Source organism: Punica granatum, chromosome 6 (genome assembly GCF_007655135.1).
Source record: "Punica granatum isolate Tunisia-2019 chromosome 6, ASM765513v2, whole genome shotgun sequence".
In the NCBI taxonomy this organism is placed as follows: Eukaryota; Viridiplantae; Streptophyta; class Magnoliopsida; order Myrtales; family Lythraceae; genus Punica; species Punica granatum.
Window position 1 is genome coordinate 6,590,509 of NC_045132.1, and position 11,768 is coordinate 6,602,276.

The 11,768-nt window shown below is 50.8% G+C and overlaps 1 protein-coding gene across 1 annotated transcript; it reads right to left on the reverse strand.

Moving 5' to 3' along the window:
* Positions 1-3,908: 3,908 nt before the first annotated feature.
* Positions 3,909-10,361, reverse strand: LOC116212096. The gene is made up of 3 exons (XM_031546677.1): positions 8,523-10,361; positions 8,120-8,432; positions 3,909-6,845 (listed from the first exon to the last, which is right to left on the reverse strand). Exons 1-3 carry the CDS (start codon positions 10,359-10,361, stop codon positions 3,940-3,942), a joined length of 5,058 nt encoding a protein of 1,685 aa, XP_031402537.1. The 3' UTR covers positions 3,909-3,939.
* Positions 10,362-11,768: the final 1,407 nt, after the last annotated feature.

Below are 11,768 nucleotides of genomic sequence, written 5' to 3' on the forward strand. Positions count from 1 at the left end.
CATTTATTGCTTTTCGGACTTCGCGTCCACATTTACAGCTTTTTGGACTTCGTATCCACATTTACAGCTTTCTGGACTTCGTGTCCGCATTCACTGCATTTCGGACTTCGTGTCTGCATCTACTGCTTTCCGGACTTCGCGTCCACGGATTTCGTGTCCACATTTACTGCTTTCCGGACTTCGCGTCCACGGACTTCGTGTCCACATTTACAGCTTTCCGGACTTCGCGTTCACATTTACTGCTTTTCGAACTCCGTGTCCAGGACTTCGAGTCCACATTTACTGCTTTTCGGATTCCGTGTCCAGGACTTCGTGTCCATCTTTACTGCTTTTTAGAATCCGTGTCCATCTTTACAGCTTTTCGGACTCTGTGTCCAAGACTCCGTGTCCATCTTTACAGCTTTTCAGACCCCGTGTCCATTTTTACTGCTTTTCGGACTCTGTGTCCATCTTTACAGTTTTTCGGACTCCGTGTCCATCTTTATTGCTTTTTGGACACCGCGTCCACATTTATAGCTTTCTGGACTCCGCGTCCACGGACTTCGTGTCCACATTTACTGCTTTCCGGACTTTGCGTCCACGGATTTCGTGTCCACATTTACTGCTTTTCGGACTCCGTGTCCAGGACTTCACGTCCACATTTACTGCTTTTTCGGACTTCGTGTCCATCTTTACTACTTTTCGAACTCCGTGTCCATCTTTACAGCTTTTCGGACTCCGTGTCCAGGACTTCGTGTCCATCTTTACTACTTTTCGGACTTCGTGTCCAGGACTCCGTGTCCGTCTTTACAGCTTTTCGGACTCCATGTCCATCCTTAATGTTTTTCGGACTTCGTATCCATCTTTACAGCTTTTCGGACTTCGTGTCCAGGACTCGGTGTCCATCTTTACTGCTTTTTGGACTCCGTGTCCATCTTTACAGCTTTTCGGACTTCGTGTCCAAGACTCCTTGTCCATCTTTAATGCTTTTCGGACTTCTTGTCCATCTTTACTGCATTCCGGACCTCGTGACCACATTTACTGTATTTCGGACCTCGTGTCCACATCTACTGCTTTCCGGATTTCGTGTCCGCCTTTACTACTTTTCGGACTTCGTGTTCTCATCTACTACTTTCGGACTTCGTGTCCTCGTTTACTGCTTTCCGGACTTCGTGTCCGCATTTACTCCGTTTCGGACTTCGTGTCCTTCATATACTACATTTCGAACTTCGTGTCCTTATTTACTTCTTTCCGGACTTCGTGTCCGTATCTACTGCATTTCGGACTTCGTGTCCTCATTTACTGCTTTCCAAACTTCGTGTCTGTATTTACTGCATTCCGGACTTCGTGTCCGCATCTACTGCATTTTGGACCTCGTGTCCGCACTTACTACATTTCGGACTTCGTGTCTGCATTCACTGTTTCTCGGACTTCTGTCCGCATTTACTGCATTACGGACCTCGTGTCCACATTTACTACATTTCGGACCTCGTGTCCGCATTTACTACTTTTCGGACTTCGTGTCCTCACTTACTACATTCCGGACTTTGTGTCCGCGTCTACCACATTTCGGACTTCGTGTCCTCATCTACCACTTTCGGACTTCGTGGCAAGCACCTGGTTTGGTCCCGGCGATCGTCTGGCCATTCTCCTCGTTTGTGCTAACATGTAAGCCTGTTGTAAAATGGTAAAAAAACATAAATTAGTAAATGTAGACGCATACTTGAAAGACATTAAGTGATGACACGAAGTCCAAAAAGTAGTAAATGCGGACACGAAGTCCAGAATGCAATGAATGTGGACACAAAGTCAAAATGCAATAGATGCGGACGCGAAGTCCAAAATGCAGTGAATGCGGATACGAAGTCCGGAAAGCAGTAAATGATGACACGAAGTCCGGAATGCAATGAATGTGGACACGAAGTCCAAAATGCAATAGACACGGACACGAAGTTCAGAAAGCAGAAAATAAAGACACAAAGTCCGGAATGCAGTAGATATAGACACGAAGTCCGGAATGCAATGAATGTGGACACGAAATCCAAAATGCAATAGATGCAGACGCGAAGTCCAAAATGCAATGAATGCGGACACGAAGTCCGAAAAGCAATAAATGAGGACCCGAAGTCCGGAATGCAGTAGACACGGACACGAAGTTCGAAATGCAATGAATGTGGATACGAAGTCCAAAATGCAGTAAAGATGCGGACGCGAAGTCCCAAAATGCAATAAATATGGACACGGGATCTTGGACACGAAGTCCGAAAAGCAGTAAAGATGGGCACGAAGTCCTGGAGGCGAAGTCTGAAAAGCAGTAAATGTGGACACGAAGTCCTGGACGCGAAGTCCAAAAAGTAGTAAATGTGGACGCGAAGTCCTGGACGCGAAGTCCGAAAAGTGATAAAGATGGACACGAAGTCCTGGACGCGAAGTCCGAAAAGCAGTAAAGGTGGACACGAAGTCATGGACGCGAAGTCCGAAAAGCGATAAAGATGGACACGAAGTCCTGGACGCGAAGTCCGAAAAGCGATAAAGATGGACACGAAGTCCTGGACGCGAAGTCCGAAAAGCAGTAAAGGTGGACACGAAGTCCTGGACGCGAAGTCCGAAAAGCAGTAAAGGTGGACACGAAGTCCTGGACGCGAAGTCCGAAAAGCAGTAAATGTGGACACGAAGTCCTGGACGCGAAGTCCGAAAAGCAGTAAATGTGGACACGAAGTCCTGGACGCGAAGTCCGAAAAGTAGTAAATGTGGACACGAAGTCCAGAATGCAGTAGATGCGGACACAAAGTCCGGAAAACAATAAATAAGGACACGAAGTCCAAAGAACGGTGAATGCAAGAGTAAGAATCACTGTTATGAGGTAACGTAGGGCTATCTGTTCGGTGTTAAGCCGGTATTGTGCTGAAATAACGCAGTGATAACTGCGCCCTGTCGCTGGTCGTACGCCCATGGGTTTGTCTGGCGGAGTTGACGTGTGCTCCTTTTTGGGTCCTTCACCCGAATAGGGACCGCGGCTTGTCGAACGAGACAGACATACGCCCGCTCGGGGGACACCTCCCAGGATCTGTACACTCAGACCTGTATGCAGGAAAACGATAACCAACGATCGTTGTCAGTCGGGCAAAACTTGCTGAAATTGCGATATGTAAAGAAATCTATGTAATGATATTCCGGGAATTTAGATTCAGTGGCCGTTTGAGGGGTGACCGTGTCCCCGAGTATGACATGTATTTGACTTGAAAGAATGGTCTTTGCAAGACGGGCATGACCCGCAGAGTTTTTGCATGAAGGTAAAAGGAAGGATTTTTAGGAATCCTCTAAGTCAAGGATACGACGACTCGAACTCATTTCGAGGCATGTCTTGAACCCGTAAAGTCGAAGAGAGTTTGCTTGCGCTGAAAACCGCTAAACCACTACTGTCATAGCTCCACACGAGGTGTCACAGCTCTTTCGTGGTTGAACCGACAATTTCCCCTAATTTTTGCCCAGGCCGCAAAACGCGCAACGACCTGACGGGGTATTTTATTTTGACTTTTCTCTCATGAATGCTCTCCTTTTGCTACGACTGCCCAAGATAGGGTCCGATCGCACCTCTCGGTTCCTTTAACTTTTGCCTAGACCGCCCTTTATGGGTTTTCAGCCTAGCAAGGATATAACTCATGCTCTCCTTTTGCCACGGCTCCCCTTTGCGGGATTTTAAGTCGTGCCCCTCATTCCCTAATTTTTGCCTAGGCCGCCTCGAGGAGGTTTTCAACCTAGCGGGAAAATTATTCTTTTTCTCTCAGAGATATTCTTATATGGAAGGATTGGATGGACATGGCATAAATGCTGATAATAGAAAAATGCGCTGAAGTAAAACGGGCGCGAAGCCTGAAGAATACGGAAGAAGGCAAGTGTTGGAAGTGTGAGTTGTAGCTGCGGGGACATGCAACGGCTGTAGAACGACGAAGCACCCAATCAGGGATAGTACTTCTTGAGGGCATCGGCGTTGACTGGGAGCGCATTTTCGGTTCCGTCCATGTCGCTTAAAATGATTGCCCCTCCGGAGAAGACTTCCTTGACGACAAAAGGCCCGTCGTACTTGTATGCGAACTTGCCCCGAGAATCAGGTGTAATATGTAAGACTTTCCGCAGAACGAGGTCACCGGGTTTGAACTCGCGGTGGCGGACTCTCGCATTGAAAGCTCGGGCCATTCTCTGTTGGTAGCATTGGCCGTGACAGAGTGCTGTTAGCCGCCTCTCATCAATGAGATTGAGCTGCTCACAACGTTGCTTCGCCCATTCTGCTTCTTCAAGTTCGGTTTCGGCGAGGACCCTCATGGAAGGAATCTCCACTTCGATCGGGAGGACGGCCTCCATCCCGTAGACCAAAGAATACGGGGTTGCCCCGGTTGAAGAGCGGATAGATGTTCGGTACGCCAAGAGCGCGAAAGGAAGCATCTCGTGCCAATCTTTGTAAGTCACCGTCATTTTCTCGATGATCTTCTTAATATTTTTGTTTGCAGCCTCCACTGCACCGTTCATTTGGGGACGGTATGGAGTGGAGTTGCGGTGATGCACTTTGAATCGCTTACAAAGCTCGTCAATGACCCTGTTGTTCAGGTTCTTGGCATTGTCGGTGATGATCGTCTCGGGAACACCGTATCGGGCGATGATGTCACGCTTGAGAAAACGTGCCACGGCATTTGCTGTAACTGAAGCAAGCGTTACGGCCTCGATCCACTTGGTAAAATAGTCTATCGCCACCAAAATGAATTGGTGTCCGTTGGATGCCTTGGGGTTGATGGGACCGATCACGTCGATACCCCACATTGAAAAGGGCCATGGGGCAGCCATCGGGCGCAACTCGTTAGGCGGTGCTTTGATCTGGTCGGCATACACTTGGCACAAGTGGCAGTGCTTGACGTGCTTGACGCAATCGGCTTCCATGGTGGACCAAAAGTAACCTAAACGCATGAGTTTCTTGGCAAGCATAAGCCCGCTCATGTGGGGTCCGCAGCTCCCTTCGTGTATTTCTCCCATGAGACGTTGTGCCTCGACTTCGTCAACACACCGGAGTAGTGTGGCGTCGAAAGAACGGCGATAGAGAGTTTCTCCACTCAGGAAATAATGTGCTGCGAGTCGCCGAAGTGTTTTTCGATCGCGACGGTTAGCGAATGTAGGATATTGACCGGTTTGCAAGAAATGCTTAATGTCTTCGTACCATGGCTGCTCATCGGTCGCCTCGATTGTGTCGCAGTGAGCAGGGCCTTTGGCGATCTCAATCTCGAGAGGTTCAATGAGGTTTTCTTTCGTGATGCTCACCATGGATGCGAGCGTCGCGAGTGCATCTGCAAATTGATTCTTGTGGCGCGGCGTGTATGTGAATGAGACTTTCTCGAAGTTCTCCGCTAACTCCTCGAGATACTCGTGATATGGCACTAATTTCTCGTCCTTCGTCTTCCATTGCCCCAGAGTCTGGAAGATTGTAAGCATAGAATCTCCGAATACTTCCAATTCCTTCACCTTGAAGTCGATCGCCGCTTGCAGGCCAAGGATGCATGCCTCGTATTCGGCCACGTTGTTGGTGCAAGGAAAATCGACTCTTGCTGCAATCGGATAATAACGTCCGTCAGGGGATATCAGCACTGCGCCGATACCAGAACCGGTGGAATTCACTGCGCCGTCGAAATACATCTTCCATGCGAATTTGTTCTCCTCCCTATCCACCTGGAGAATCCCTTCGTCCGGAAAATTAGAGTTGATTGGCGTATCGTCTTCGATTGGGAACTCCGCTAAGTGATCTGCAATTGCCTGCCCCTTAACCGATGTACGGGGCACATATTCAATGTCGTATTCTGTCAGTTGACATCGCCACTTTGAAATGTTCTTCATGGAAGATGGACTATCGAGCAAGTACTTCAGGGGATCCGCCTTTGACAATAAGCGGATAGTGTGGTAGAGCGTGTATTGTCGAAGTCTCTGCATGACCCACACTAGCGCGCAACATATCTTCTCAATCTCCGGGTAGTTAGACTCCCCTTCGGTAAACTTCTTGCTCAAATAATAAATGGCGTGTTCTGTGCGCGTGGACTCGTCTTCTTGCCCTAACATGCATCCTAGGGATTGCCGGCGCACTGTCAAGTAAAGGATCAGCGGACGATCTGGTGTCGGCGGAACTAGCACTGGTGGCTGAGCCAAATATGCCTTGATAGTATCGAAGGCTTTCTGACATTCCTCATCCCACTCAATTGCCGCATTTTTACGAAGCAGACGAAAGAGCGGTTGACATTTGTCTGTCAGGTTTGCGATAAATCTTGCAATGTAATTCAGCCGTCCCAAGAAACCTCGTACTTCGCGGGCCGTCGATGGCGGACGTAGCTCCCTGATTGCCTTTACCTTGTCCGGATCAACCTCAATGCCTCGCTCACTGACCACAAATCCTAACAGTTTCCCTGACTTAGCGCCGAATGTGCACTTCGCCGGGTTGAGTCTGAGCTTGTACCTCTTGAGGCGGTCAAAAAGGCGTTTTAAATTAACCAGGTGGTCCTCTCCTTCTTTGGATTTGGCAATCATGTCGTCAACGTAGACCTCGATTTCTTTGTGCATCATGTCGTGGAATAGCGTGACCATCGCCCTTTGATATGTTGCCCCGGCGTTTTTGAGGCCGAAGGGCATGACTCGGTAACAGAAAGTGCCCCACATTGTGATGAACGTCGTCTTGATCTTGTCCTCTTCGGCCATCCGAATCTGGTTATACCCGGAGAAGCCATCCATGAAGGAAAACAACGTGTGGCGAGCTGTGTTGTCGACTAAGACGTCAATGTGAGGTAGGGGAAAGTTATCTTTGGGGCTGGCTTTGTTGAGATCTCGGTAGTCGACGCAGACTCTAACTCTTCCATCCTTCTTCTCCACGGGCACGATGTTCGCTACCCACTCAGAATAATTGCAAACTTCCAGAAACCCTGCATTGATCTGTTTAATGATCTCCTCTTTGATGCGGAGGAGAAGGCCGGCACGTTGCCGCCGTAAGTGCTGTCGCTTGGGTGGAAACCTCTCTGTATCAAGTGGTAGGAAGTGCTTGACTATCGACGGATCTAAGCCCGGCATGTCGGCGTAGGACCAAGCAAAGACCTCTTGGTAGTCGGTTAAAAATTCTATCATCTTGGCTCGTTGTGTAGGGTCGAGACCCGTCCCGATCTTTAAGATGCGAGGTTCTTCTTCGGTACCCACATTGATCTCCTCTGTCGGCTCTACGGAAGTGAGTTGGCGGTTCTCAAGGCGGCGCAAACTCTCTTCTATCTCGGGCACTCGACCATCCTCGTCGAGTCCTTCCCCGAAGTATATGGGTCGGGACTCTTCAAGGAGTTCCTCGGATGGGTTCGAATCGACGCGTCGAAGACTCAGATTCGAGTGGAGCCTGGCGATTTAAATAAATTGTCTTAGAAAATTTAAAGTGCTGCGAATAAGTGAGAGAGAAAGAAAGAAGACAAGAGAATTCTGAAAAATGCATGTAGGGATTTTATTAATGATGAGGGCGGAATGCCATAACAAGAATCCCTCTTCCGTCGTGTGACTTATGGCTATGCCGACACGCGGGGAATATCAAAACATAGATGGCCTTACACATCGGCGATTACAGCCGAGTAACGCGGGACTGAGGTCCAGTTGTTGAGTTCCTCATTTTCCTGCGCGAGGCGGATGTAAGCCCCTGGAGTTGTCTCCTCGGTGACGGCGCATATGTTTGGCAGGTCAACAGGCTCGCTGTCTGAATCCGAGTGGGGACCGTCAAGAGTACCTCCGACGATGTGTGGAGGCCCAGGAAAGAAGTAGGAGAGTGGCTGAACCGGGATGCCCCTGTTGATCTTCCCATAGCGTGCAGCGAGGCGGTGAAGGTGCTTGCCCCTGCGAGCCTCAATAATCTCGTGACAAGAAGGGCGAAAACCGAGTCCCCTCCTGTTCTTGTACTCTTCGATCTCGATGGGGCGGTTGATCCCCTGCCCATGTGCTCCGAGTCCGGTGCCGGGGATGTAATTGTGGCGCAGCAAAACCTTCCCCACCATGCGGTCAGCGCGGGTTGGACCGATCTCTCCGTAGTCTCGAATGACGGAGATTGTTTCAAATGAATGGAAGGGGAGGTTTTGATCGTCCCCGATACTGATGTAGGGGACAGCTGTCTCCTTGTAAATGGCGTAGTCCTCCTCACCCTTGACCGTGATAAGTCGATCTTCTGCGATGAATTTGATCCTTTGGTGTAGGGACGAAGGAACGGCGCCAGCTGCATGGATCCACGGTCTCCCGAGCAACAAGCTGAAAGCATTCGGAATGTCTAGGACTTGGAACGTAACAGCGAATGAGCAGGGACCCACCTCGATCACCAGGTCGATCTCTCCATTTACTTCCCTTCGAGAGCCATCGAAGGCTCGAACTGCAGTCTTGCTCGGACGGATGCGGTTAAAGTCCACGTTCATCTGCTTCAGCGTGGAAACCGGGCAAACATTGAGTGCCGAGCCATTATCGATCATGACCCGACCGATGATAAAGTTATTGCACTTGCAGACAATGTGTAGTGCCCGCGAATGTGCCCACCCTTCTGAGGGAAGTTCATCATCCGAGAATGAAATGTTGTTGGAGAAGATCGAACTGATAGTCTCCTCAATCCGCTCCGGAGCCGTCTCTTTGGGGATCTGCGCTGCTGTCAGGACCCTTAGAAGCGCTTCACGATGTGGCTCTGAACCCAAGAGGAGGGCGAGTAGCGAAATATGGGCCGGAGACTTGGCCATTTGCTCTACCACCTTATACTCACTCGCCTTAATTATCTTCATGAAGGCCTCAGCTTCTTCTTCGGTCACCTTCTTCTGGGGAATGGACGAGGCTTCCGGGGTGACTTCGGGCATTGCCAGGGCTTTCTCTTTGTTTGCGACCTTCGGATTCTCATAGACTCGACCCGAGCGCGTCACGCCCATGACGCTAAATTGACTCTCGAGGTTCCCAACACTTCCTTCGTAGGTCCACGGGACCCTGCTGTCTTGATATGGCTCACGTGCCGGGACTTCTATCACGAATGGGGCGGGCGTGGCATCAAACCCTGCATACCCTACACCAGCTTCTGCAGGAACATATTCGATCACAAACGGGGCCGGTGCCTCCTGTCCGGTCTCGTACTCTCCCGTAGCGCAAACACCGATCATGTTAATGCTGGGTCCCGAGCTCGACCCGTGATCGGGAAGAGGATTTGATTGCACGTTTGGGGGTTTGACGGCGTTGAACGTGAGTTGCTTGTCATCAATCAACTGTTGGATCCTCTCCCGTAGTTTCCAACAATTGTCAGTGGTGTGACCGGGTGCGCCCTGGTGGTACTCGCAGCGCCGACTCTGATCTTGGATGGTTGGGTCAAAATCAGGGTTAGGTGCTATCGATCGGATCTTGTTACCCGCGAGGAGTTGCCGGTATATGTAGGAGAGCGGAGCCGGCAGAGGCGTGAACTGTTTACGCTGCCGATTTTGCGTTGCGCCACCTTGCGCACCTTGTGGGGCTGGGGCCTGTTGTGTCGGCTGAGGAGTTCTCGAAGCCGGAGGCCTGTATTGCGGGGCCTGAGGAGGAGCAGAAGCATGATTATGGGCGTATTGCTGCGGGACTGGCAATGGAAAGGAAGCCGGTGGGGCGGAATAGTAAACTTGCTGAGCTGGGGGTTGTGGTTGATAATGTATCGAAGGCGGAGCATATGCTTGAGCGGCTGGTGGTGCGGGCGTGTAGCTTATAGAATATTGCTGGGGGGCTTGGCGCCCTGAGTTGACAGCATTGACGGACGTGTCTTTCCCTCTCCTGTTTCCCGCTGTCCCAGTGGCGGCCCTCTTCGAGGACTCTCCTTCCTTTTTCTCGACCGGACCTTCTATCTTGCCGAGCTTGATGCCGATGTCGAGCTTATTTCCGGCGTCGATAAGGTTAGAGAATGAAGACGTGTGGGCCAACAAGTGCAAGTAGTATGCCCCTTTAAGAGTGGAGTGGAATAATTGGATCTGCTGTGCCTCACTGATCGGAGGGACGTGCTTCGCCGCTCTAGCTCGCCACTTCACTGCATAAGCCTCGAAGCCCTGGTCCTCGGCCATCTCCATCGTGCTGAGCTCCAGCAGAGTCGGGGGCGTCTCCGCACAGTACCTGTACTGGTCGATGAATTTGTTTGAGAGGTCTGCCCACGTGGGGATATCTGCAGCTTTCAGTGACATGTACCAATCCAGAGCCGCTCCTGCCAAACTATCCTGGAATGTATGGATGACAAACTCTTCGTAGTCCCAGTACTGCAGCATTTTTCCCCGGTAGTGACGGAGATGGTGACGAGGGTCGGTCGTGCCGTAGTACCTCTGGAATTCAGGCACCTTAATCTTTGGGGGTAGCTGCATGCTTGGGAAAAGACTCCAATCGCCGTCGCCGGCATCAAGGCGGGAGCCGCCTGATTGTAGGGCTCGGATATTCTCTTCCAACTTCTTCAATCTCTGCTCCTGTTCAGTCTCCGTTTCCGGGAGAAAATTTGTGGGTGGAGCTCTAGGGGCCGTGTGGTTCGGCGTGCCCGGTTCAGAGTAGGCTATATTTAGGGGAGGTGGAGCTTGGTAAGAAAGGCCGATATGGGGTTGTGGAGCTTGGTACGGGGGAGGTTCGGCAGTGTGAGCAGGAACCTGGGCAGTTGTAGGCAGGAATATGATCGGCGGTGGGACAGCGGAAGTCGGAGCTGGGACCGACGCAGAGACCGGAACTGGGACTGATGTGGAGATCGGTGGAGGTACTAGCATAGGCGGTTCCAACACTGTCGCTGAAGCCGGTGGTGCTGGAAGATTGTTAACCGGATGGGCTGCCGGCACATTCACTATCGTTGGGGCAGACGTATCTCCATTATCGGGGATCAAGGTCGGCTGGGCCCATGGGCTTGGATCGACCGCTGGCCCGTACCCAGGAGGTGGGGTGAAGCTCGAAGAAGCACGATTTGGGCCTTTGAGTAGGGCCATGAGCTCGGCCATATTGGTGGCCATGGTGGCAGCCAGTTGATTGACCGTGCTCTCAAGTACTGCAATACGTGCACGATCATCAGCTGCGGAAGATGGTTGTCCTCCAGAATATGCCGGGTGTGGGCCCGAAGATACAGGTGGCGGAAGATGAGTCGGGGAAGCTCCCCGATGTGCTGGTGGCACGCCTATAGGAGACACGTGTGGTGGTGGCGCATGCATAGTCGGCGCTTGAGAATGAATTGGAGTGATAGGCGTATCTTCCTCAAAGACAGCTAATTGATTTTCTTCTGCCATTCTTTGCTGGAAACGAGTAGGATATCGATGAGGTGCCGCCAGTTGTTAACACCTAAATTCCATAAGTGTGTGAGTTTAATGTAAGAAATTATCTCTAAAATAACATGCAAAGCAATGAATAAGAGTAGAAATGCATGAGATGCATGAATTTTCAAAACTAATGCTGTCATTCATATTAACTTTGAATGGTTCAAAGTGCAATACAAATTTTGAAAAGATAGTCCTAAATCGGTCTTCCAACGTGCCCGAGGTGCAAGCGACCATCACCATGGAAAGCACCGGTGAGGGCCTGGTTGAGGTGTCTATCCTAGGATGTGCATGGACCTACACGGGCCCTCTTCCCGACCCCTTCCAAGGCAGCGTTCGCTTGCGCCAACTCCTGGTCACGCTTCTGGAGTTGGGCGCGGGTCTGTGCAAGTTCCTTCTGTAGTTGGTGCCGATCACTCAGCTGCTCGTTTTTCTCGGCGATCTCTCGGCGGAGGCGATCCCTTTCAGCCCTGAGATTGGCGAGCT